The following is a 27,500-nucleotide window of genomic DNA, read 5'->3' on the forward strand; positions in this document are numbered from 1 at the left end:
AGGATTGCAAGATACAAACGCAATTGCAAGAAAAAAAAGGTCAGAATTGCGACTTTATGTCACGCAATTCTGAAATAAAAAGTCATAATTATGAGATAAACAGTCAGAATTGTGAGATAAAAAGTCATATTTGTGAGATAAAAAGTCATAATTGTGAGATAAAAAGTCATAATTGTGAGATAAAATGTAATAATTGTGAGATAAAAAGTCAGAATTGTGAGATAAAAAGTCAGAATTGTGAGATAAAATGTCATAATTGTGAGATAAAAAGTCAGAATTGTGAGATAAAATGTCATAATTGTGAGATAAAAAGTCATAATTGTGAGATAAAAAGTCATAATTGTGAGATAAAAAGTCATAATTGTGAGATAAAAAGTCATAATTGTGAGATAAAATGTCAGAATTGTGAGATAAAATGTCAGAATTGTGAGATAAAAAGTCAGAATTGTGAGATAAAAAGTCATAATTGTGAGATAAAATGTCAGAATTGTGAGATAAAAAATCAGAATTGTGAGATAAAATGTCAGAATTGTGAGATAAAATGTCGTAATTACCTTTTTAATTTTTGATTCTGTGGCGGAAACAAGCTTCCATAGATTTGATCAGGTAAACGCAAGAATAACTTTGATATTGTTAGTAATATTTCAGCTGGACTGAAGCAGGTTTACTGATTATAATCATTTATTAGAAAAATCACGAGTATCAAATATGATCATCAGGCTTTTGAGGAAGGATTATTTGTTCATCTCTCAATAATCACTGCATTGCATTATGTTTTAAAACTACAGATCATAAAACTTAGCATTTAAGACTTTAAGACTTAAGATATTTATATGCATTTCATCCGAATTTCATTACGTTTTGTCCATATAAATATCCACATCTGCAGCAAATCGCAGTGTTTGTGTTTGTTTTGCAGTTCCAGTGGCGAACGTGAGTATCCTCTCTGATCCCGCCGGTGATGACGTGTGGGAAGGTCAAACTTTGACCCTGCGGTGTGAAAAGAGCAGAGGAACGTACGTCTCCTACGAGTGGCTCTGGAACGAGCGGCCGTACGGCACGACTGACGACACGCTGATCATACACCGGCTCTCTGCGCTGAACTCAGGCGATTACATGTGTGTGGCATCAAACCAGTTCAACGACACGACGACCTTCAACTCCAGCAGCGCTGTCATATCTGTGAAGGTCAAAGGTGCGGTCATCATGATGGATATACACTACCATTCACACGTTTGTTTTTAGAACAAAGTCTCACCTGCGCTTATTTGAGTTATTTACATTTTATTATATTTCAGTTTACGTTTCATTTATTTCAAGAAACCCAAATATTTTCATGGCTTCATTTTCCATATATTTTAATTTAACATAAAAAACATTCTGTCATTTGCTCAGCCTCATGCTATTATTTCACTGAAGAAGAAAATAAAAAATATATAAATATACACAAACAATAACATTGTTTAATGTTTCTGAAAGAGTCTTTTCTGCTCAGCAAGGCTGCATTTATTTGATCAAAAATACAGTAAAACAGGGAAATATTATTATAATGTAGATCATCAGTTCTCTGTGTGAATATATAGTATTGCTTGTGTATATTTTTTTATTTTTTATTTTTTTCTTCTGTGAAATAATAGCATAAAATGTAAATAACTTTTTTCAACACTGATAATAATCATAACTGTGTCTTGATCATCAGATCATCATATTATCCTGATCTCTGAAGGATCATGTGACACTGAAGACTGGAGTAATGATGATAAATTCAGCTTTGATCACAGGAATAAATTACACTTTACTATATATTCACATAGAAAACTGATGATTTACACTGGAATTATATACAAATTTTACATATTTTTGTTACTGTTTTTGTTGATCAAAGCTGAATGTTCAGCATCATTACTCCAGTCTTCAGTGTCACATGATCTTTCAGAATGATGATCTGATGCTCAAGACACATATACGGTGACACTTTACAATAAGGTTCATTAGTTTAATGTATTTACTAGCATGAACTAACAATGAGCAATACATTTGTTACAGTATTTATTAATCTTTGTTAATGTTAGTTATTAAAAATTCAGCTGTTCATTGTTAGTTCATGTTCACAGTGCATTAATTAATTTAACTAATACAACCTTTGATTATAATGACTTATTAATAAATGTTGAAATTAATATTAACTAATTAATAAATGCTAAAGAAGTATTGTTCATTCTTAGTTCATGTTAACTAATGAACCGTATTGTAAAGTGTTACCCAAACTGACACATTTTATTTCCCATGATTCTTTGATGAATGGAAAGTTCAAAAGATCAGTGTTTATTTGAAATGGAATCTTTTGTAACATTATAAATGTCACTTTTGATGAGTTTAATGGAGTTTAATGGAGTTTTCTCTAGAGTACGTGTCGAAGCCTGAGGTCTCGCTGGAGGTGAAGATGGAGGACGCTGGGCTCAGAGCCGTCATCACGTGCCGGTCTTTGAAAGGTTCTCCGTTAAACACCTTCAGCCTGTTGAACGACACCGACGTCATCGCGACGCAAGCGACCGACAGAACCAGCGCAGTCTTCCGCGTGCCGGTCGAGCTGAACCGGGCCGTGGGTCGCGTGAGATGCAACGCCAGCAACGAGGGCAACTGGGTCCTGAGTGAACGAGTGAACCTGACCGTGGGTGAGTCGCTCGGTCACTGTCGGTCACTGCGGAATAAACATTTCCTAATGTACTCACTCCCACGTCATCCCAGATGTTCATGTGTTTCTTTCTTCAGTGGAACAGAAATGCAGGTTTGTGAGGAACACACTCCAGATGTTCTCCATATAGTGTCTTCAACGGTCCAGCGGGTCGAAGGTCCAGATGTGAGTTTCAGCTTCAAAGTCTCTCACGATCCAGCCGAGGAATAAGAGTCTCATCTAGACACACCAGCCGACATTTTATAACTAAATACACATTATATACTTTATAACCACTAACGCTGGTCTTGCACTCGCTGTGATGCGCCACACATTACGTCATCAGGTTGAAAGGTCAAGCGTGATGTAGACGGAAGTACCGACCCAATGTTTACAAAGCCAATGTGCAAAGACTATATTTACAAAAATGTAAAAAAAAATAAAAGGTAGTTGGAGGAGAAAATGAGAGTAAATCGCTCTACTCTACATTTCTGAACCGGAACACGCGTGACCTTTCATCACAGCGAGTGCAAGACCAGCATCTGTGGTTATAAAGTATATAAATGTGTATTTCTATATAAATGTAGGCTGGTGTGTCTAGATGAGACTCTTATTCCTCGGCTGGATCGTGAGAGACTTTGAAGCTGAAACTCACATCTGGACCTTCGACCCGCTGGACCGTTGAAGTCACTATACGGAGAACATCTGGAGTGTGTTCCTCACAAACCTGCATTTCTGTTCCACTGAAGACACACATGAACATCTTGGATGACGTGCGGGAGAGTATATTTAAATCAGGTAATTTTAATCCTGTGTCAATGCTTCTCAGACCCGCATGTACAGATGTGTTTCTCTCACACACAGAGTCTGTCGGCGGCGCTGTAACGGTGACGCCCGTCACACACACCGGACGGGACTTCCAGGTGGTCGGTCTGGTTCTGAGATGTGCGGTGGAGCGAGGATCGTTCCCACATTACCGCTGGTTTCTGAACAGCACCAGGCTGGAGGGCCGAGGAGGTTTCTACGCGGTGGCCTGGTCCGACGGCTCGGTTCTGTCTCTGTCTGTGGGTCCGGACAGCGCCGGCTTTTACCACTGCGAAGCTTCGGACAGCTTTGACAACAGAACCAGCGTCCGCAGCGCCAACATGCTGATCAATGAGGAGGGTATGAAGCCTCACACCAAATACACACATGTATATGTATACACACACACATACATACACACACACACACACACACATACATACACACACACACACACAAAGATTATATATATATATATATAGATGCGATTGATCGCTATTAATCGATTTGACCACACTAAAAAATTACATTCGTTCATGACATTAAAATAAAGTGACATCATATGAATTTTGACAAAAATTTAAAAATCTAAATCAATTTTTTTTTTTATAGTTTTCTTTTATGATATACTCATTTAAAATAACTTTTAATTTAATTGATTTTAAAGATTTTTTTTTTTTTTTACAAAAATTTAGAAAGAATAAGATTATAAAATGACTGAAATAACTATAACAGGGAACGTTGAGTGAAGGTTCTCTCAAAGTTATGAACAAACGTTCTTCTAGTAACATCATTAGAACGTTCGTTCAACGTTATCTGGTCGTTAATAATGTTCTCAAAACATTGCAAAAAAACATTATTCATGGAATGAATCATGCAACATTTTTCAACTGTGTCTAGTGTCGGAGAACATTTAAAAGTGACGTTTCATAATGTTTGAAGAATGACACAATTATTTTTTTTATAACTTTTTTAAATAACTTTATTTCTGACTGTGCCTGCAGTCCTGAACCGCGTGTCTCCCGCGGCGGCGCTGGTGGTTCTGGGCTGCTTCGCTCTGCTGAACGCGGCTGTGATGTGCTGCTGTGTGTATGGAGTCGTGCTGCGTGAGTTTAGCATGCCACTCATTACTGAACTGTTCAAATACAAGGATCCATTGTTTTAATTAATCAAATGATGATTAGTAATTGTATAATTTGTCTCCTCAGGAAGAAGATATTCAGGAAAAAACTTGTGAGTTTTCTTTTCTTTTTTTAATTTTACAAATTCACAAATCTAGCATTACATCCAACTGAGCTATTTCTTTTTGTGTGCTTTTTTACGCAAGACTCATTGAACAACGCAGAAGAATGGAAATCGCAGTTGAGCATGAAGACGAAGAGGAGGATGATAATTATCCAGTGAGGATGGATGCATTTACCACTGCTTCGGTTTTAGTTCATAAATAGACTATTATCAGATTTGTGTCTATATTTATAATCTCTAGGGCTGTAAAACAATTAATCGCGATTAATCGCATCCAAAATAAGTTTGTGTTTACATAATATATGTGTGTGTACTGTGTATAATTATTTTGTATATATAAATACACACATATGCATGTATGAATATTTAAGAAATATTTGCATATACACTGTATATATATTTATACATACATTATATTATATATAAATATACATATTTTATATATATATATATATATAACACATTTTTCTTAAATATATTCATGCATGTCTGTGCATTTATATATACAAAATAATTATACACAGTACACACACATATATTATGTAAACACAAACATTTATTTTGGATGCGATTAATCGCGATTAATCTTTGCCCAGCACTAATATATATATTTATTTATTTTATATATATTTAAAAAAAAATATTCTTAAACATGCATGTATGTGTATTTATGTATGCAAAATAATTAAACAGTACACTCAGATATATTACATAAACACAAACTTTTATTTTGGATGCGATTAATCGCGATTAATCTTTGCCCAGGACTAATATATATATATATATTGATTTATGTATTTTATATATAAATAACACATTTTTCTTAAACATGCATGTATGTGTATTTATATATAACACAGTACACTCAGATATATTACATAAACACAAACTTTTATTTTGGTTGCGATTAATCGGTTCACTGAGTTAATCGCAATGCATTCTGGGTGGGTTTGCATGATCCATGAAGGACACAGAATGGCCATCATTTGCGTTCTTCTCTTTGTAGCCCTTATAATACTGTCTTGATCGGAAGCTCACTAGATAAAAGAGTTATAGTGTGTGTTCTTTTGTTTGAGGAGACGTTGGAGAGTTATGAGGAAGACGCCGTCCTCGCTGACAAAATGAGTGATTCTGCTGAGGTATTCTTTATTATTTTTTTAAAGCAGCACTAGGTTACTTTTCTTTTTTTTGCTCTCGGGGTCCCCCTACAGTTGGGAAACAGTATTGTCCTCTACTACTGTCGTAAACTCTGTCATACATGCACGTGCATTTGTTGACAACCATGATAGCCCTGAACACTGTAGGAGTTCACATGCAGGTGTTCTGCTTGCGTCGCGTGTGAAATGTCTCCATCCAGGTACAGTGGCATATATTTCAGCATGTCATGATATGAATATAATTTCATGGGTTTTTTTTTTTTCAAACGACAAATGATCGCGATGCTCACGTTTACAAGCCAGCGTCATTATAGTAGCCTAGTCTATTCGTTACCGTTTTACTGAATCTATATGATACTTCAATGCAATGTTTGAGTGGTAGATAATAACCATATATCGTCAATATTATAATATCAAGCTACCTATAGATGAATCTGCAAATTTTACAAATCGATTTGCATTATAGCTTGTTTATTTGTTTACAAATAAACAAATATCACAGACATGTTAGGTATCCTAAAATATTATTTTGTACATCTTATATATTTACTTGCAAGAATGTAGCCCCTATCAAACTTGTACACGCCGTTTAGACATAGGCTTTCATTTGATATTTGAAAGTCCGCATCGGTCGAGCATAGGGTTGCCACCTTTGATTTGTGAAAAACCGGGACATTCAGATTATTATTATTTTTTGGGGTCTGAGTTGTAGGTTGTAAATAGTATTTTCTTTGACACTGGTGGCTCATCCGACTTTGTTGTGTTATCCTCATAGACAGTGGTTATCCTCCTCGTCCGTCTCTCTCCCCATTTCACACAATAGATGTAAATAGACAGTTTTTAAAAAGCTAGCTAGCAACTAAACTCACACTGTATCATCTTGGATGTGTGTTGATGCGCGCGCGCGACCGACCGACAGCACAGGCAGTTGCTAGGCGATAAGTTGAGCTTCTAATCAAATAAAAGTAAACGCCTGGCATTGGCCAATCCACTGTTTTACCCGTTTTTACCATGGTTTTTACCCGTTTACGGACACAGGATTGGATGTAGGCCTACTGTACACAACTATGAAGAAAACACAGTAGCGGTAGACGGAAACGGTTTAATTTTAAACCAGGAAATTCTACTTTAGAAGTATATTTTCACAAAAAAAACGGGACAATTCGTGTCCCGGGAAAGAATAGGAATTTTCTGGGACTGTCGCTCAAAAAAAAAGAATAATCCCTGGAAAACATCGGGCACCCCTCCTTCTCCTCCAGCTCACGCCAGCGAGGAAACGCTGGCCCAATGTTGATCCTCGTTCTGCCTTTAATGCGATCACTTTCTCGTTTCCTCTTGTTGCTTTCCTCCGACAAAACCTTTGCTTTCTTGCTTTTCTGTCTGCTTCGGCTATGACTATAACATTTGGCAAACAAACGCTAGTTTCGATTTTTAAGGAAGTGGGGGTGATGGTGGAAGTGACGTATATGCCGTAAAGCAGTCGAATTTTGTAGTTCTCTTTGTTCGCCGGTTACTACCCGAAACCCGAAGTTTAAAAGTACGATTAAAAACGCTACAGACCCCGTCGGGCTATGGCAGACGTGTCATTCAACCTATTGTAAGTCGATGTACCATCACAAGAGACTTGGAAATATATTATTAAGGTTGAAAAGTAACCTAGTGCTGCTTTAACTAAATCACAGTTTCTGAATCTCCACTAGAGTTCAAAAGTAGTTTAATTAAAATCCCTGAAAGTCTCAGAACAGTTTTTCGATAAGGTTCCCCTTCGACTAAGATTGAGCTCATCTTGTTGTTTAACAGGAGGACGACGGATCTGTGGATGAAACTCTTCTGTATGAAGACGCTGTCTCAAAATAATTCTACAGACATTCTTGAAGAGTTTAATTTCACGGAGTTGAATCTGTTAAGCCTGACATCTTGGTTTCCCACAGACACAACAAGCATATCTTCACTGATTTGTCACGTATTATTCCGTTCAGACAAAGGTTTATTCAAAGCGAGACAATAGACAAGCACTCATGGGTCGACATGACTGACCAATCAGAAGCGAAGACCAGCCAACAATGTGTCTACTGTCAGATTACTATGAGTCTCTGTGTGGGTCTGTGGAGGGAAGATCACAGATAAATAAAAAAATTGTGTTTTGATAAACCCAGCAATGTTCATTTTAATAACACATTAAAAAACTGATGATTTGTATGTACTGGATTACTTTCATTTATGTGTGTGTGTGTGTGTAGCAGTGAACATCACCATTGTGTGTTAATATCCTAATCAACTGTTTATTATTAAACATTAAACTAACGTAATGATTAGTGATCACTTTAACCTTATTGGATTTTCACTCTGTGCAGCGGCGTCGAGAAGTTCGAATCGTTTTGGCGAGTCGGTTCTTTTGAACAGTTATTTTTGTTTTGTTGTTGTTGTTATTGAATCGCTCATTGAGTTCATTTGAATCATCAAAAAGAGCCGATTCTAATGAACAACTCATTCGCGATTCTGACACCAGTGTCTGAGGAAGCAGCTGCACCGGTGGTGTGTGTCCGTGTTGTGTTTTCAGCTGTCGCGCGCGCGTGTGTGTGTGTGTTTAGTGTGTGTGTGGGTGTGTGTGTTTGTTTCACCGATGGAGTCGAACAGTGTGGCGTACGGAGCCTCTCTCGCAGGAGCGGGATTCGATCTAATCAAATTCATCAAACAGCCTCAAACTATCATACGATTCCTCAGCTGGGTGAGTGACATGTGTCACCTTCAACTCATTGCGATCAATAATCTGGGTATATAAGTCATTGAGGCTTTCGTGAGTTTGCGGCACTATTTTTTACTACTTTATTGATGTTTAACTTACACTCATTTTTATTGCAAGTTTTAATAGTAGGCTATAAAAGTAGAATAGTGCTACTTAGTACTGGAAGAGCTGCTTTTGAAGTCCTTTCGCTGTTGATGAACTATGCACATGTCGAAATGAATAGTGTCAACATTGAATGTGAATCCCAGTTAACAAAATGTTTCCCATAAGTTATGAAAACGTTATTTCTGACCGTTCAAAAGTAAAAAAAAAAAAAAAAAAACTTTTGTGAACGAGTCATTCCATCGTATAATTCTTCAAACATTACATGAATGTTACATTTGAATGTTCTCTGAACGTTCTAAAACAAGTAGGCTAGAAACATTTAAAAAAACGAAGATCCAACTAAAATATTTCAGAACAAAAAAGAGATTTTAAAGCCCAAAAAAGTGCATCCATGCATCATAAAAGTAATCCAAACGGCTCCCGGGGTTAATAAAGGCCTTCTGAAGCGAAGCCATGCATTTTTGTGAGAAAAATATCCATAATTATAACTTTATGAACTATAATCACTGGCTTCTTTTATGATGGATGGATGCACTTTTTTGGGCTTCAAAATCTCATGCACCATTCACTCCCATTATAAAGCTGGGGAGAACCAGGATATGTTTACATGTGTGTTTGGCTGAAAGAAGAAAGTCATATACATCTAGAATGGCTTAAAGTTGATTAAATTATGGGATAATTCTCATTTTTGCAGTTAAATTCTCTTTAACTGCCTCAATTCTCACTTTTCAGCAAAGGGACTTTCCATAGACGCTGTGAAATGAGAGCAAAGAGTCAGTTAGAGCTGATTCAGATCTCGTCCTGTGTGTGTGTGTGTGTGTGTGTGTGTGTGTGTGTGTGTGTGTGTGTGTGTGTGTGTGTGTGTGTGTGACTGCATCAGATGACCTTGTCAACCATGTCTAGATTTACTCAGTGTGATTTGTTTACTAGCGTCACACACATTTGCACGCCAGCAGTGTGTTTGAGTCGCATGGACGCTCAGGTCAGTGGTGAGTGAGTTGTGATGGTGTGTATCTTGTGATGGTGTGTATCTTGTGATGGTGTGTATCTTGTGATGGTGTGTATCGTGTGATAGTGCACCAGTACAGAACGTCCCCCGTCCCAGCGCTGACATGTAAACACCGCAGATGGCAGGTAACACGAGAACCCAGTGACGCTTGTGTTTCTGCACTGCAGGGATTATAAAGTTTGTGGCTTCCATGATCTCTGGTGTGACACATTTGCATCGACTGCAACCTGCTTTCTCCCAGTGTTTCCATCACGCATTACAACTACTCTCATTGCAGTATTTGAGTGTACATTTTCAGTTTTTTTTCAGTATAATTAAATTGTGGTACTTTTACTTGAATTTAATCAAATTCCGTATATTTATTTGTCACCAAAAGTACAAATACGACATTGCCGTGCACTTTTGCACAGTCCTTCAGGCTTTCACAGACAGGTCTGACTCGTTTCAAATACCAATCAAAACTTCCAGTTCAGTTTGTGGGTGGGGCAATAATGGGTTAAACCAAGCTTAATAATACTGTGTTAATCCCCTGTCTGTGAAACCAGGCCATTAACAGTCAGTGTGTTAACTTAAAGGTGCAGTTAGCGATTTCTGAGAAACACAGTTGATATTTGAAATCACAAAAACAAACATGCCCCTAACCCAAAAGAATCATGCCCCTAACTTTATAGCTCCGCCCCCACATTTGTGAGTGCAGTGCGCTTGCTGAGAGACTCCGCCCACACTCTCTTCTGATTGGCTGTGAGTTTTGATTCATTTGGTTGCGAGTGCAGTGCGCTTGCAGAGAGACTCCGCCCCCACACTCTCTTCTGATTGGCTGTGAGTTTAGATTGATTTGGTTGCGAGTGTAGTGCGCTTGCAGAGACTCCGCCCACACTCTTCTGATTGGCTGTTATTTTAGATTGATTTGGTTGCAAGTGCAGTGCGCTTGCAGAGAGACTCCGCCCACACTCTCTTCTGATTGGCTGTGAGTTTTGATTGATTTGGTTGCGAGTGCAGTGCGCTTGCAGAGAGACTCCGCCCACACGCTCTTCTGATTGGCTGTGAGTTTTGATTGATTTGGTTGCGAGTGCAGTGCGCTTGCAGAGAGACTCCGCCCACACGCTCTTCTGATTGGCTGTGAGTTTTGATTGATTTGGTTGCGAGTGCAGTGCGCTTGCAGAGAGACTCCGCCCACACGCTCTTCTGATTGGCTGTGATTTTAGATTGATTTGGTTGCGAGTGTAGTGCGCTTGCAGAGACTCCGCCCACACTCTTCTGATTGGCTGTGATTTTAGATTGATTTGGTTGCGAGTGCAGTGCGCTTGCAGACAGACTCCGCCCACACTCTCTTCTGATTGGCTGTGAGTTTAGAATGATTTGGTTGCGAGTGCAGTGCGATTGCAGAGAGACTCCGCCCACACTCTCTTCTGATTGGCTGTGAGTTTTGATTGATTTGGTTGCGAGTGCAGTGCGCTTGCAGAGAGACTCCGCCCACACGCTCTTCTGATTGGCTGTGAGTTTTGATTGATTTGGTTGCGAGTGCAGTGCGCTTGCAGACAGACTCCGCCCACACTCTCTTCTGATTGGCTGTGAGTTTAGAATGATTTGGTTGCGAGTGCAGTGCGATTGCAGAGAGACTCCGCCCACACTCTCTTCTGATTGGCTGTGAGTTTTGATTGATTTGGTTGCGAGTGCAGTGCGCTTGCAGACAGACTCCGCCCACACGCTCTTCTGATTGGCTGTGACTTGATTAATTTGGTTGCGAGTGCAGTGCGCTTGCAGAGAGACTCCGCCCACACTCTCTTCTGATTGGCTGTGAGTTTTGATTGATTTTTTTTCAGGTACAAATCGCTTGTCACTGGAATCTGATCTCATGTCTGCTTAGGACAGTGTCACATAAAAAAAATACAGAAATAACATTTGCATAACTTAATGGGAAAACTTATATTATAGATAAACTTATAATATAGATATTTTTGTCAGTTTTGCTGTTATTTCTGCACAGTGGTTTGATGTTTGATGCACGTCTCACTTCCTTCATGTCAGGTGTTCTCCATCGTGGTGTTTGCCTCCATCACCGCTGAAGGTTACGTGAACGGGGCGAATGAATCCGACGTGAAGTGTGTCTTCAACAGGAACGACGGAGTGTGTCGCTACGGTGTGGGAATCGGCGTCATCGCGTTCCTGGCGTGTATAGCCTTCCTATTGGCTGATGCTCTCCTGCCGTCGATGAGCAGCGCGCAGGAGCGCAAGTACGTCGTGCTGGCGGATCTGGGCTTCTCAGGTGAGACCGGCTGCTGGGCTTCAGTTCTCCTTCACCTGTGTACTGAGGAACGGTGTCAAAATGATTCCAGTTTGCATTGATACGTGGAAGCGAAAAAAAAAATCTGTATTATTAATTTCTTAGGATTTATTCAGTTTCCATCGTAGTTTATGTGCATGTCTTCTTATCAGATAAAATAAGAATCATGCGTTTTTTTATGCACATCTTGCTTTTTTTTTATGCAATATCCCAAAATTTGCATAAAATAGGATGGAAACATAGTAGGTGAAGACCTCAATGGTTTAGTAGTGAACAATGTTTTATCAGTCAGCCTGAACACAGTCACATTCACATGTTTACTCAGAGCCGATCTGCTCTTCTGTTCCGCTTGTGGAAACTGTGGTGCCGTGTTTTCCCCACACGACCTGTTATTGTAGCATCATCAGTTTTAGAAGATGTCTCTAGCGTCCTGTGAGAGTGAAACACACTGTGGTTGTGTCTACATCGCCTCTTCCTGTGTGAGTGGGTTGGATGTCAAAAGTTTGTTTAAAAAGTGTATACCAGGGTTATTAGGCTTATCTCAAACAACACATTAAAAACATTTTTGTTAGTAAAAGTCCTCATTTGCACACACACACACACACTCACACACACACACACACACACACACACACACACACACAGACTCAATTACTTGAATGTCTTGATGATAAAGTGAATCCTGGTTCTTCATAGATAAAATGAAATTAATGTTTTAGTGGGTTTAGATTATTTTATAACTTGTTTTGTCTTAAATAACTTTTAACCATTTTGAACCCTGCTTGGAAATGTACTGATAGTGTTACAGGATTTAAAACCGAAGTGTGTGTGTGTGTGACCCTCAAAACTATACCGTTCAAAAGTTTGGGATTGTTTTTTTGGAAAGAAATGAATACTTTCATTCATCAAAGCCGCATTAAATTGATCAAAAGTGCCAGTAAAGACATTTATAATGTTACAAAAGATTATATTTCAGATTAATGCTGTTCTTTTGAACTTTCTATTCATCAAAGAGTCCCACAATAAAAATGTAAATAACTGTGTTCATCACTGATATTAATAATGAATGTGACTTGATCATCAGATCATCATATTACACTGATTTCTGGAGGATCATGTGACACTGAAGACTGGAGTAATGATGATAAATTCAGCTTTGATCACAGGAATAAATTACATTTTACTGTATATTCACATAGAGAACTGATGATCTACATTATAATAATATTTCACAGTTTTACTGTTAGTTTGATTAAATAAATGCAGCCTTGCTGAGCAGAAGAGACTCTTTCAGAAACATAAAAAAATGTTGTGTATATTTATATATTCTTTCTTTTTCTTTTTCTGTGAAATAATAGCATGAGAATGTTTTTTATATGTTAAATTTAAATAAATTGAAAATAAAAATATTTGGGTTTCTTGAAATAAATTAAACGTAAACTGTAATCTAATAAAATGTAAAAAGGCAACATTTCACATTTGTATTTAGTCAGTCTAACTTGATGTATTAAAGGGGACATATCATGAAATCGGACTTTTCCCGTGTTTAAGTGCCAGTGTGTGCATCTACCACAGAAAACATGAAACGTGAAACCTAGTAACTTTGTTTTAATAAGCCTTTCTCTGTAACCAGTGTGACCAGTTCTAACGCAATATAAAGTGTAAAGGCTCCGCCCTCTTCTGAACGGAGGCGGAGCTACAGCTCATTTGCATTTAAAGGGACACACACAGAACGGCTGTTTTTGCTCACACACACAAAGAGGCAAATTTGACAAGATATAATAAATGATCTGGTATTTTGAGCTGAAGTTTCACACACACATTCTGGGGACAGCAGAGATTTATATCACATCTGGGCATAATGTGTCCGCTTTAAAGCTGTATAGACACTGATTGTGAATGAAACATCACTTCCTCTGATCAGGTTCCTGGACGTTCCTGTGGTTCGTGTGTTTCTGTCTCACGGCCGATCAGTGGACGAAGACTGCCGACACCCACGGCATCCCTACAGACGGTGTCCACGCCGTCATCGCCTTCTCCTTCTTCTCCCTCGCGTCCTGGGTGAGTGTGTGTGTGTGTGTGTGTGTGTGTCTGAATGAACTGAGGATGTATGAGAAACCTTGATTACTGGTGCTCTTCGCTTATTGGTCAAAAATAACCACTTTTTTTTTTTTTTTTTTTCAATTTCCGTAAATGAATGTACTATATTTTATTTTGATAATGTTTTTTATTTAATATTTTTTATTTTTTATGGGGATTTTCTTGTATACGCTGTATTTATAATCCATTTATTCACTTTTTGAGCATAGACCTGAAAATTAAAATTTCAGTTTAAAGTGGAACTAAAATGAAATAGTCGTGCAGGTGATATAACAGATGTGTGTTATCATTGTTATTTGTGGTAGGACACTTAAAACTGCTGAAGTAGTTACAAGGGGGAAACAGTGATGTTAGTTCGTTGTTTTGTTACTAGGGCGGCCATCTTGAGCTTGGGTTAGGCCCGGCCTTACCAGTTTAAATTTGACGAGCGCACACGCCTAAACGCCGTGCACATGAAGGTAAAATAATTACTTTCTGGTAGGCGAATGTTTCTTCTTTTTTCATTCTTTTTGTCTACATAAATTATATAAAGTAAAGTAATTACTCCGGCATTACTTCATTAAATTTATAGTTTTAGGAGAAAAGGTTCGATAATTAAAAAAAGGTCAAACGGTAAATCTGATTAAATAATTATTAATGATGACATTCTTTGATATTAACACACTTAATGTATTTAATTGGTCTACTTTAATGTCAACTCATTTTAATCAAATGTTTACAATGGCTTGTCTACAAAAAGTCCAAAGTTAAAGGCTAACGTTAGCTATCAAAATATTTTTGGGGAAAAAAGGCGAAAAAACCATTAACGGCTCAAATTTTGTTACAAACTATCTTTACAAATATTAAATGGACTATGTTGGTGTATCGATGAGCTATAAAGTAGTTTGATTAAAAAAGAAATCGAATGAGAATGATTCGCTAAATAAAATTGACGATACTCACGTTTCGGCTTAAGTTCTTCTCATGTTTATCCGATCCAATTTGATAGGAGGCGCTGTCTCGAAAAACGAGGGGTCTGAGAATGCGGGATTCTGGGGGACTGTAGCTTCATACTACTCGTCAAGGTAGCCTACCATGCCAGTGACGTCACGGACCGCTGAAGCTCAAGATGGCCGCCCTAGTAACAAAACAACGAACTAACATCACTGTTTCCCCCTTGTAACTACTTCAGCAGTTTTAAGTGTCCTACCACAAATAACAATGATAACACACATCTGTTATATCACCTGCACGACTATTTCGTTTCAGTTCCACTTTAATCTGTGGCAAATCTGGAACGCTTTAGAGCGACGGACTGAAGTTTGTTCTCTTCAAAGACGACACTTGGCAGATTATTGCTGAAGTGAACAGTTTTAAAATGTGAACTTAAACAAGTAACAGAATTTTTACGTTTATTGTTATGAAAAATGCACATAAATACTATTTACAATTTTATATGAAATCTATATTTTTAAAAACTCTAAAACTGCAAGAAAATCTAAGCCAATAATCTAAACAAGTTGTGTTCCAAATTTGAGTTAGATATCTCAGTAAATGTGTTCGGCTGCAGTACCGATCGCTTCCACTAGAGGAAACTCGTCTCGCGTTCATTTCCAATGCGTCATTTCTGAGTGTGACTGTTGTTTACAGGACCATTAAACCTGTTCGAATCATGTCCATGATTTTTTGGTGTGTTCGTGTAGCAAGTGCCAAAACCTTTACCAAGTTTCGTACCATTAAAATGTTCAGTCAAAAATGACGAAGAGCACTAGACTAGAGGATTAAAAAACAACAACATGTATAAATGCACATTTTTAGTTAAGAATCCACTTGTCAATTTTTTTGTAATTCATGTTGTTTCTTGTTTGGTCCCAAAAAATCTATGAAATACTGAAAATGTGTTTAACCTCATATAAATGTTTTTATTATATTTAAGATTTTCTTTATTTTTGATTTATTATTCATGTCCATGATTTTTTGTGTGTGTTCTCAAAGCAAATGCCAAAACCATTCCGATGAAGTAAAAAAAAAAAAAACGTAAACATTTTTAGTTATAAATGGTCCTAGAGCACCAGAGGGTTAAACGTTGATGAAACCCACTAGCAGCGGTTGATTGACAGTTGAATCTCTCGTCCTCAGGGAGCGTTGACTTACTTCGCTCTGGTGAGGTTTCGTCAGGGCGTTGGAGACATGAGCCGAAGCTACACTGATCCGCCCACTGACATCACTTCCCCTTATGCTCCGCCCACTGACCTCACCTCTCCTTATGCTCCGCCCACTTACCCGTCCTTCCAGAACACCGGGCCAGACGTTTACCAGCAGCCGCCATTCATCCCGAACCCCGACCCGTCCGACCAGAACCGGTACCAGCCGCCCGTCTACTGACAAGCCCCGCCCACAGGCCAACGAAACACGACACCCGGGTCACGTGACGCCGCAGATGTGGGAGGAGCCTCGGCTGGCGGCCAATAGGAGTCTGACTGTGCTTTTACAATGTGGCATAAATGTGTAAATAGTGTGTTCTTCTGTAGACGAGTTGAGATCTGCACTGATGAGCTGAATAAAGTGAAGCCGACGTGTCGCTCACACTCCCGGAGTCACAGCAGTGTGTGTGTGTGTGTGTGTGTGTGTGTGTGTTCTGGTAATGAGTGGGAATGTGGCGGAACAAAAAGAGCTGTTACATCAGGAACATGTGATCGACTGGAGGACTGGGTTTCTCGTCACTGGAGACGGACGGGGCGCTCGTTTGCTTCCAGATCTACAGTGTGAGAAGCGGACTCTCTGGTTGTGTGTGTGTGTGTGTGTGTGTCTGGATCCGCAGAAACACACTGTGATGCTGGGTTTATCTGTCCGGACTCGTGTTTTCTGCGGGTCTGCTTTACCTGTGCATGTTTGTTTCTGCCACGGAATAAAAAAAATCTCACAATTATGATTTTTTCCCTCTGAATTATGAGTTAGGAAGTCAAAGATATACACTAGCGTTCAAAAGTTTGTGGTGTAAGGAATTTTAATGTTTCCAAAAGAGTCTCTTCTGCTCACCAAGCTGCATTTATTTAGATAAATACTGTAACATTTTTAATATATTATTATAATGTAGATCATCAGTTCTCTATGTGAATATATAGTAAAGTGTAATTTATTCCTGTGATCAAAGCTGAATTTATCATCATTACTCCAGTCTTCAGTGTCACATGATCCTCCAGAAATCAGTGTAATATGATCCAAGAAACATTTGATTATTATAAAAAAAGAAATTGGGAAATTCAGAATTCTTTTAATAAAAAAAAACTGCATTTATTTGAAATATAATCTTTGTAAAAAAAAGTCCTAAATGAATAAAATATTAATTTCTTTAAAAAAAAAATCCTAAACTTTAATATAAAAATCACAATTCAGAGAAAATTGTGAAAAAATAGCTCAGAATTGTAAATTATTACCTTTCTAATTTTATTCCATGGCAGAAACAAACTACCATAATATACAGTAACTTTCACATATCAGTATTGTTTTTTTAATAAATTTCATATTTTATTAGAATGTTTTTTGGGGGTTTGCATGTTCACATGTTTTCACTGCTTAAAGGTTTTAGCATTTACATTGGTTTTTTTTCCTGGTGTTTTCTCTGAATAATAGATTATATTTATTTCTATTGCACAAAAACACTGGTGTGTGTTTCTAAATTAAAACAAACGAGTCTGATTGAGAAATGTCATTTTTATTTACATGCATCTGTTGAATTAAAACTAACGTCTCATGTAACAATTTCCTAGTGAGCAGAAAATGCTTAATAAAATGTTTTTAAAAAACCACACAATTATTAATCACAATAAAACATCACTGTCGGCAGTGTTTCAGGATGTCAGCTGGTCTTGCACACATTTAAATAAGATCATTTATATTAAAATACGTTCAAAGGATCAAAGATAAACAATATTTTGCTAGATACTAAACAATGAGTTAATTATTATTTACACACACACACACACACACACAAAGTGCTGAAGTCTCAGTAACGGTGTGGTTCTCAGAGGTGAAGGGAAGAGAAGAGTTTGCGCGGCGCGCTCGGATCCAGAGCTCTCCCTGACGTCACATGATGAGGAGGAGGAGTCTCGTCACACACACACACTCAGGGTGTTCTCAGAGGTGAAGGGAAGAGAAGAGCTTGCGCGGCGCGCTCGGATCCAGAGCTCTCCCTGATGTCACATGATGAGGAGGAGGAGTCTCGTCACACACACACACACACACACACGGTGTGGTTCTCAGAGGTGAAGGGAAGAGAAGAGCTTGCGCGGCGCGCTCGGATCCAGCGCTCTCCCTGACGTCACATGATGAGGAGGAGTCTCGTCACACACACACACACACACACACACACACACTCAGGGTGTTCTCAGAGGTGAAGGGAAGAGAAGAGCTTGCGCGGCGCGCTCGGATCCAGAGCTCTCCCTGACGTCACATGAGGAGTCTCCTCGTCACACACACACACACACACACACTCTCTAAGGGTGTTCTCAGAGGTGAAGGGAAGAGAAGAGCTTGCGCGGCGCGTTCGGATCCAGCGCTTTCCCTGACGTCACATGATGAGGAGGAGTCTCGTCCCGCACCGGGTCTCGGTTCTCTTTGCTCTTCATCAGATCTCCGTAACACCGCCGGCACACAGCGTGGTATTTATCAGAGCCGCCGATCACCTCCACCTGAGGAAGAGGAACACAACGGTCTCACCGTATATCACAATACAGAAGTGCAACTGTGTCTCGTGGACTGATCACCCAAAATGAAAGTTTTCAGAGTTTTAGTGTCAGTAGTACATCAAACATATATATATATATAATGTATAATGTAATGGGGGATATTTGTGGGTCCTCATAATGCCAAATGTCTGATGTTACCAGTAAAAAAAAAAGGTTAACCTTTAACCTTGTGTATTTGAGTGTCGCAATAGTAGTTCAGTATCGTGATGGGTATCGAATCGTGACACGAGGGCATCGCTACACCGCTAGAAACTAAGTTAAAAACAGCTGTGAGGTCTCAGATCTTCTGACACACTGTTGTGTTCAGCTGACTTAATCATTTTAAGGCAATGGGTTTACTCCTTTTTTTTTTCTTCTTTTTTTTTAAAGTAATGTGGAATTGACCGTTTGCAAAGCCCTGCCCCCTTTAGACATTGACCGACACACACCAGCTTACTTTAGATATGAAACAGTCTCAACTTTCAAATTTGGTAATTTCTTAAAGAAATGTAAACACTAAATAGTGTTTTGTGGCTCTTTAATGTGTGTGTCAGTCCGCTCAGTTAAAGCCGCTCGTGATCCGATCATCTCTTCTTCTAGTTCATTTACAGCATCAAATAAACATGAATGAACATCAGAAGGAATGTAGTTTTAACCGCGGAGAGACGTCAGTACACTCCGCTTCTCAAGCTCAAATCCTCCAGCGGTGATCTACTAACTCTCCTGACTGCTGTGTCGGACAAAATGGCGGATTATGATTGGTCAGATCACCTGTCAATCAAACTCCCTGCGAAGGGTCAATTGCAAACTTCACATAACTTAATTTTTTTCAGTTAAGCATTTAGTTAATTTACTTAATTTTAAGGCAACGGGTTTCCTCAAATTGTTAAAGTAAGTGAGCAGTTTTTACAGTGCAGGATGAGGATGTGACACGGATCGCTTCTGCTGTGAAAGTGTGTGTGTGTGTGTACCTCTTTCTCAGCGCCCAGTCTCTTGGTGTACGCGGCTTCTTTAAAGCACTGCATGCACACGGCGTTCAGCTTCACCACGCTCTCCGCCAGAGGAACCAGATTCAGGATGTTCCCGAACGGCTGCAGGACACGGGGTCAAAGGTCGTCAACATTATATTATATATATTTATTATATTAATTATACATGTAATTAATATTAAATACATTCATGTAAAAAAAGCAATAAAAACTAAAATAGTCAAATAAACAATATATATTAAAAGTGTGTATTTTATCTAATATAAATTAGATTTATAATATTTTAAATACATAGTTTATTGTACCATTTTATTTATTTTTGTACACACACACCTTTCTCTGGAAGGTTCCGTCGAGCGCGGCTACGATGATGGTTTTCCCCATGTTGGCCATCTCTTCACAGAACTCCACGGTGTCTGGAAACTGCAAAACCCAAAGATCTGAATTATTAAAGAACATTATAAAGCATAACACGAGACGGAGAACGTAATAATGATTGACACGTACAAACTGTCCCTCGTCGATGCCGATCACACACGCCTGGAGAGCCAGAGACCGAACATCACACAGGAGACTAGCAGGAACAGCCTCCATCATACTCCTGTACACACACACACACACACACATCAGTTACACACACACACACACACCAGTTACACACACCTGTACACACACACACACACACACACACACACACACACACACACACCAGTTACACACACCAGTTACACACACACACACCTGAGACCGATCCTCACACAGAAGACTAGCAGGAACAGCCTCCATCATACTCCTGTACACACACACACACACACATCAGTTACACACACACACACACACACACCAGTTACACACACCTGTACACACACACACACACACACACACACACATCAGTTACACACACACACACACACACACCAGTTACACACACCTGTACACACACACACACACACACACACACCAGTTACACACACCAGTTACACACACACACACCTGAGACCGATCCTCACACAGAAGACTAGCAGGAACAGCCTCCATCATACTCCTGCGCACACACACACACACACACATCAGTTACACACACCTGAACACACACACACACACACCTGAGACCGATCCTCACACAGAAGACTAGCAGGAACAGCCTCCATCATACTCCTGCGCACACACACACACACACACATCAGTTACACACACCAGTTACACACACACACACCTGAGACCGATCCTCACACAGAAGACTAGCAGGAACAGCCTCCATCATACTCCTGCACACACACACACACACACACACACACACACCAGTTACACACACACACACCTGAGACCGATCCTCACACAGAAGACTAGCAGGAACAGCCTCCATCATACTCCTGCACACACACACACACACACACACACACATCAGTTACACACACACATACACACACACACACACACACACACACACACACACACGCCTGGAGAGCCAGAGACCGAACATCACACAGGAGACTAGCAGGAACAGCCTCCATCATACTCCTGCACACACACACACACATCAGTTACACACACACACACACACACACACACACACGCCTGGAGAGCCAGAGACCGAACATCACACAGGAGACTAGCAGGAACAGCCTCCATCATGCTCCTGCACACACACCAGTTACACACACACCAGTTACACACACACCAGTTACACACACCTGAACACACACCTGAACACACACCTGAACACACACCTGAACACACACCTGAACACACACACACACACCAGTTACACACACACGCCTGGAGAGCCAGAGACCGAACATGACACAGGAGACTAGCAGGAACAGCCTCCATCATACTCCTGAACACACACCAGTTACACACACACACACACGCCTGGAGAGCCAGAGACCGAACATCACACAGGAGACTAGCAGGAACAGCCTCCATCATACTCCTGAACACACACCAGTTACACACACACACACACGCCTGGAGAGCCAGAGACCGAACATCACACAGGAGACTAGCAGGAACAGCCTCCATCATACTCCTGAACACACACCAGTTACACACACACACACACGCCTGGAGAGCCAGAGACCGAACATCACACAGGAGACTAGCAGGAACAGCCTCCATCATACTCCTGAACACACACCAGTTACACACACACACACACGCCTGGAGAGCCAGAGACCGAACATCACACAGGAGACTAGCAGGAACAGCCTCCATCATACTCCTGAACACACTCACTCACACACACACACACTTACATGTCGTGTGTGGACATCCCCGTCTGAGAATAGCGAGTGTCTTTGGCGTATTTGATGAGCAAACAGGAATACTGAGCGACCTGGAACCTCCTCACACGCCTCATCAGCTCCGTGCTGGACACACACACACACACACACACACACACACACATTAATACTTCACCTCACAAAACACCTTTTAATGCATCAGGAGTGTCACTGGTTTGAACTAAACTTCATCTGCATCAGAAGAAAGACACTAGAGTCTCAGAGACCCGGATGTAAACACTGCGTTACAGAGTTTGCGATAGTTTTCATTAATTAATCTCAAACCATGACACTTTCCTCATAACAATAACTTGCTTTTATTATAAACAGAGCTTGTGACGTCAGCAAGAGCTCATGTTTTCGCGCTATAATCGTGTCGGCGGTTACATTGTGTCTGTTCTCATCTGCGTTTGGCGCCATTCCGCTGAACCGAACCATAGTTTACCAGACTTTTACTTTTCATAATTCATATTTCATGCTCACCTTTTCCCCGAGAACATCGGTCCGAAGATAACCTGGGAAGATGACGGAGATATTGACGTCATTCATATTTACATTTACAAAAATCCACAACAAAAAGGTAAAGAAAAGTGAACCGGTCACGCACCTGGATCTGTCCTGTTGTCTTCCGCGGGGAATTGGGTAAAATCTTCGCTACATTCAAACAATCCATGTCGTTTGTGTTTGTGTTTATGGTTATCTGGACGTACAGTGCGACTTACAGCAGGATTTGAACATCCCGCCACCGCCAGTTTGTCGCTTTATAGTTCCCGCAGCGTCACGCTCTTCAGGACCAATCACGATCGAGGGCGCGTGCATCCGTGACCAGATCTACAAATCAAAATGAGCGCTGATGAGCTCCTGTGATCTGATTGGTCGCCGCCTATCCAGCGTGTTCCTCAATAACTGACGTCACAGCGAGGGAAGTTGCTCAGCGCGCGGAAGCGTTCAGGCGGGAATGTCAAGAAAAGTGCTTTAAATATGAATAAAGAGTGCATTCAGTGCGTACAAAACTGCTTTTTTGTTGTCTAAATTTATTTGCGTTTAATACACACCTATCCAGTACAATTATGTGCCGAAGTACGGCTGATGAATGAAGCATCAGGGCGTCACACATGACTGTAGCGTGTTTTAAACTATGATTTTAATGCATTTAATGATTGACTGTGTGTCAATAACACATGATGACACGAGGTGCCCTCTCTCTCCTGTGCTGCAGTGTAGAGGTGGACAGCAGGAGAGGCCATCATGAGCGACTGGACGAAAATGAGCACAGATGTGAGTGTTTTTATATTTAATTTAATTTAATTTAGTTTATTTGTCAGGGACAATGTACAAAATACATTAATCTTACGAAAAGATGTTTTGTACCAGAGTTAGCTAATGCTATTTTCCATCTGCAGTCCCCGGGCACGTGCACACAATATTAAAACATTACATTGCAAATAACTGTCAGTAGCACTAACAAACACATGCAATATTAGTTAAACAATGATCATTTAAAAGTAAAACTAGATGTTTAAATGAAAAATTAACCAAAAAACCATCACAGTCTAAAATATGTACAACATAATCAATACAATTATTACATATTGTGTGTCAAATCAAAGATTGTTTATCAAATACAGCAGAAGCAGTGATTTAAAAGTTTTTATTTATTAATAACTATTCATGTTGTCAAATCGTATATGCAAGTATACAAACTTGGATGAAATGTTAGATGCGATTTTGAAGCACTAGTCATTATAAAGAATATGATAGAATGATAATTTCGACATAATTTCGACTTTTTGTCATTTCAACTTTTGTCACAATTTTTAAATTTTATGTCATTATTATTAGTTAGTTATTATTTGAACTTTTTATGTAATAAAAAAGTCATTTTTAATGTGGTATAAATGGGCTTCCATAGGGTATTATGTGCAATTTATACTTTTTTTAAATTAGTATATGAAACTGTGTAACAGTAAACGTTTCGAACATCACCTCACTACACTGGGGCTGTTTAATAATTATAATCTGAGAAATAATATGAATATTTTGCATTTTTAATTCTATAAAAATCCTAACTTTTAGTAGCCCAATAAAAAATAGTCAAAAAGAAAACAAATCACAACCGAGCACTCAGGGTTAATTTATTACACTGGAAATGGTCGAGTGCATTGCATTATGAGTTAAATATATAACATATATAATTCTGGTATTTCATACATATGGAAATTCACATTTTGGGCACAGTATGTTTGTTTTTTGGGGATCACAGGGGATACATGTATCACACACACACACACACACACACACACACACACACACACACACACACAGGATGAGAAACTCGAGGTAGAACAAGGCAATAAAGTTCATCTTTAAACAAGATACAACAAGAGATACTACTAAAATAATTGATTCATAAAATATTTAAAGCAATAGAAATTAAACATATATTACTAAACATATATTAATACAAATAATTAGAAATACCATGGGGGAAAGTTAATCTTCAGGAAATCATGAGGTCTGTATATGCTTGTCCCATGTCTGGGTTAATGACAGGATCCTGCCAGCAGGGGTCGCTGCGCGCGCACGAGTCTGTTTATGTGTGAGCTCGAGCTCCAGTACTCACTCAGTCACGTGTGTTCGACAGGAGCTCGCGCTTCAGTACTCACTCGGTCACGTGTTTTCCTCAGGAGCTCGAGCGTCAGTACTCGCCGAGTCGCTGGTCACTCAGGATGTCCGCGGATGACGTCATCAGAGCCCACGTGGCCGCTTTAAAATCGGGTGAGTGTGTGTGTCTGTGTGTGTGCGTGCGCGTGTAAAAGAGCTGTGAGCACGTGACCTACTTCTGTGACATGAGCGACAGGACTGTTTACATGCGTTTTGGTCCAATAATACTGGATTCAGAGGTGTGTGTGTGTGTGTGTGTGTGTGTGTGTGTGTGTGTGTGTCTGTGTCTGTGTGTGTGTGTGTGTGCGCGCGCGCTTTCTGCAGGCACAGAGAAAGCTCGAGCTGTCACTCAGACTTTGATTGACGTGCCATACGGTGATGGTGACAGAGAGAAACTGGATGTGTACCTTCCCAGCAGCCCCAGTCCAGGTGTGTTACAGTTAATATAATCAGTCTAGGATTATTACATAAATGTTATTTTTGTTTTATTAATATTTTAAATGAGCTTTTATTTTTATCGTGTTTATTTTAGTTTAAAGTCCCCCTGCAGTCAATTACTGTATCCCTTTAAACCCCTTCAGAAGCAGATGTTATATTAGCACATTAGCATATTAGCATAATAAAGAGCAAATCCAGTTACTTTTAGTAGCATAATTTTAATGGCTATTAACTGCATTTAAATTTTAAATACTGTTACTGTAAAATATGTAATAAAATAGTACTTTAGTGTATACTCAACAATTGGATAAAGAATAGTTTTTACAATTGGAACTTATATATATATATTAGGGCTGTCAACGCATCCAAAATAAAAGTTTGTGTTTCCATAATAAATGTGTGTGTACTGTGTATAATTATTTTGTATATATAAATACACACACATGCTTGTATATATTTAAGAAATATTTGCATGCATATAGATTTGTATTTTATTAATATTAATTATTAATATTTTATTAATATGCTGCAGATCTGCCGCTGGTGATCTACCTTCACGGAGGATACTGGCAGTTCCTCAGGTCTGACCCTCGCCTCCTCCGCTTCCCTGACCCGTGTGATCTACAGATCAGATCTCAGTGTCAGTCTTGCATCTGCATCGTGAGCATGTGACTGAGCGGTTATTGTGGTGTGATAAAATAATCAGCATAAATGCGTCGAGCACTCCTTACGACAACACTTCCTGTAAGAATAATCCTGTCCTGTTACGAATCAAACAATCATGCATGCATTAAAACTTAATCAGGCCAATAAGAGACGATTAACCCAAACTCTTCCTTTTATTATACAAATGTTTGCAGATTTATACAAGTTTTTAAAAACCATATAGATGCTGTTCATGGGTTCGCAGAGGTCATCGCCCCCTACTGGCGAAACATTGAATTTTTCGAAACGATGTAACGAAGCCGAATGTACTGAAGTCATGTGACTTTAGCAGTTTGTGCTCCGGATCACTGGTTCGAGAGCAAAGGTTTCGAAAGCGCCCGACACTGATTGTGACTTTTGGGATTTAAATGCGCTCAAGTAGTCATTTTAATTAAAATTCCAAAAAAAAACAATAATTTTTTTTACTTAAAAATAAACGATGATTGAAATAAAATATGTACCTTGAAGTACTAAAAATACATTTAAAAATAAATTAAAACGTTTATTTTTTTATTACTAAAACTTTAAAGCTTTAAATAAATTTAAAATTAAAAACTTTTTAAAAATTATTACAACGTAAAGCTTTAAATAAATTATAAAAAATGTAAAAAAAAAAAAAAACTTACAAAAAAATTTTTTTTAACTTTTTTTTTTTAATTACTAAAACTTTAAAGCTTTAAATAAATTAAAAATTAAAAACTTTTTTTAAATTATTAAAACTTAAAGCTTTAAATAAATTATATATAATAAAATAAAATAAAAATTTAACTTTTTTTTGTAATTACTAAAACTTTAAAGCTTTAAATAAATTCTTAAAAACATTTTTTTTTAAACTTTAAAAATAAAATTAAATTTAAAACCTTTTTTTTAATTGCTAAAACTTCAAAGCTTTAAATAAATTAAAAAATTACAAAAAAATAATTTTAATTACTAAAACATAAGCTTAAATAAAAATTACAAATAAAAATATAAATGTAAATAATTCTAAATATGAATAATCCCCATACTGGTATATCAGTGACATTAACTCTGCTGTGTCCGGGTCCCAGCAAGGACGAGTCCGGGTTCCTGGCCCCCCCGCTGGTCCAGAAGGGCGTGGTCGTGGTCGCCGTGGGTTACAGCACAGCTCCGACAGGTACGACTGGGCATGAGCTCACCTGAGCTGCAGAGGATCATGGGAAACGGATGTGTTTTGTGTGTGTGTGTGTGTGTGTGTAGGGAACATGGACCTGATGGTGTCTCAGGTGCGCAGGAGCGTGGCGTGTGTGATCCAGCAGTATTCGCACATCAGGTGTGTGTTCATGCGTCAGGTAGAGAGGTGGCTGATGGGAAGCCTGTGCTCATGCTGTCCTCTGTTCCTCTTCAGCGGGCTTTACCTGTGTGGCCATTCTGCAGGCGCTCACCTGGCCGCCATGGTCCTGTCCACCGATTGGTCGGAATACGACGTTTCCCCGCAAATCAAAGGTGTGGGTATTAAACACACTTTATTATCCCTGTGAAGCCTGACTTATGGAATAGATTTGCTAAATTTACACTTTAGACAAAATATTTATAGATAAAAATTAGATTTGTTTTTATCCATCAGGATT

The 27,500-nt window shown here is 39.0% G+C and overlaps 4 protein-coding genes across 12 annotated transcripts in view; 3 read left to right on the forward strand and 1 right to left on the reverse strand.

Annotated features, from left to right (window-relative positions):
* Window positions 1–8,079, forward strand: part of LOC306990690 (Fc receptor-like protein 5) — a 9,481-nt gene extending 1,402 nt beyond the window's left edge. The window contains exons 4-11 of one of the 3 annotated variants that reach the window (XM_079597866.1): window positions 920–1,195; window positions 2,406–2,675; window positions 3,539–3,838; window positions 4,483–4,584; window positions 4,687–4,711; window positions 4,806–4,878; window positions 5,803–5,862; window positions 7,681–8,079. In XM_079597866.1, the coding sequence (XP_079453992.1) occupies window positions 920–1,195; window positions 2,406–2,675; window positions 3,539–3,838; window positions 4,483–4,584; window positions 4,687–4,711; window positions 4,806–4,878; window positions 5,803–5,862; window positions 7,681–7,737 (1,163 nt within the window). In that variant the 3' untranslated portion in view covers window positions 7,738–8,079. Of the gene's footprint in view, window positions 1–919; window positions 1,196–2,405; window positions 2,676–3,538; window positions 3,839–4,482; window positions 4,585–4,686; window positions 4,712–4,805; window positions 4,879–5,799; window positions 5,863–7,680 lie in introns of all 3 variants that reach the window. The other 2 variants (XM_079597865.1, XM_079597867.1) reach the window with 2 other exon arrangements.
* Window positions 8,080–8,355: 276 nt separating this feature from the next.
* On the forward strand, window positions 8,356–17,801 carry syngr2b (synaptogyrin 2b). The gene is made up of 4 exons (XM_079597891.1): window positions 8,356–8,608; window positions 11,769–12,006; window positions 13,949–14,085; window positions 16,243–17,801. Exons 1-4 carry the CDS (start codon window positions 8,504–8,506, stop codon window positions 16,486–16,488), a joined length of 726 nt encoding a protein of 241 aa, XP_079454017.1. The 5' UTR covers window positions 8,356–8,503; the 3' UTR covers window positions 16,489–17,801.
* On the reverse strand, window positions 17,617–23,054 carry tk1 (thymidine kinase 1, soluble). Its single transcript, XM_079597892.1, has 7 exons — window positions 22,712–23,054; window positions 22,588–22,619; window positions 22,078–22,191; window positions 20,327–20,420; window positions 20,153–20,242; window positions 19,802–19,921; window positions 17,617–18,794 (listed from the first exon to the last, which is right to left on the reverse strand). Exons 1-7 carry the CDS (start codon window positions 22,775–22,777, stop codon window positions 18,612–18,614), a joined length of 699 nt encoding a protein of 232 aa, XP_079454018.1. The 5' UTR covers window positions 22,778–23,054; the 3' UTR covers window positions 17,617–18,611.
* The window catches only part of afmid (arylformamidase), a 9,009-nt gene continuing 4,529 nt past the window's right edge, over window positions 23,021–27,500 (forward strand). Inside the window, exons 1-8 of one of the 7 annotated variants that reach the window (XM_079597874.1) lie at window positions 23,021–23,105; window positions 23,324–23,382; window positions 24,792–24,882; window positions 25,093–25,197; window positions 25,739–25,787; window positions 26,961–27,046; window positions 27,130–27,202; window positions 27,278–27,375. In XM_079597874.1, coding sequence (XP_079454000.1) covers window positions 23,353–23,382; window positions 24,792–24,882; window positions 25,093–25,197; window positions 25,739–25,787; window positions 26,961–27,046; window positions 27,130–27,202; window positions 27,278–27,375 — 532 coding nt within the window. In that variant the 5' untranslated portion in view covers window positions 23,021–23,105; window positions 23,324–23,352. Of the gene's footprint in view, window positions 23,106–23,236; window positions 23,383–24,748; window positions 24,883–25,092; window positions 25,198–25,738; window positions 25,867–26,960; window positions 27,047–27,129; window positions 27,203–27,277; window positions 27,376–27,500 lie in introns of those variants that run through there. The other 6 variants (XM_079597873.1, XM_079597876.1, XR_013795913.1 and 3 more) reach the window with 6 other exon arrangements.

The sequence above is a fragment of the Phoxinus phoxinus genome (genome assembly GCF_949152265.1).
Source record: "Phoxinus phoxinus genome assembly, chromosome: 22".
Taxonomy (NCBI): domain Eukaryota; kingdom Metazoa; phylum Chordata; class Actinopteri; order Cypriniformes; family Leuciscidae; genus Phoxinus; species Phoxinus phoxinus.

Excerpts from the sequence above, each read along its gene's own strand:
- syngr2b (XM_079597891.1), top strand. The coding sequence starts at position 8,504 with ATGGAGTCGAACAGTGTGGCGTACGGAGCCTCTCTCGCAGGAGCGGGA. Across the intron at positions 12,007-13,948 it reads GGCGGATCTGGGCTTCTCAG|GTTCCTGGACGTTCCTGTGG; the intron begins GTGAGACCGGCT and ends TCCTCTGATCAG. Across the intron at positions 14,086-16,242 it reads TCTTCTCCCTCGCGTCCTGG|GGAGCGTTGACTTACTTCGC; the intron begins GTGAGTGTGTGT and ends TCTCGTCCTCAG.
- tk1 (XM_079597892.1), bottom strand. The coding sequence starts at position 22,777 with ATGGATTGTTTGAATGTAGCGAAGATTTTACCCAATTCCCCGCGGAAG. Across the intron at positions 22,620-22,711 it reads AGACAACAGGACAGATCCAG|GTTATCTTCGGACCGATGTT; the intron begins GTGCGTGACCGG and ends TCATCTTCCCAG. Across the intron at positions 22,192-22,587 it reads CCGATGTTCTCGGGGAAAAG|CACGGAGCTGATGAGGCGTG; the intron begins GTGAGCATGAAA and ends GTGTGTGTCCAG.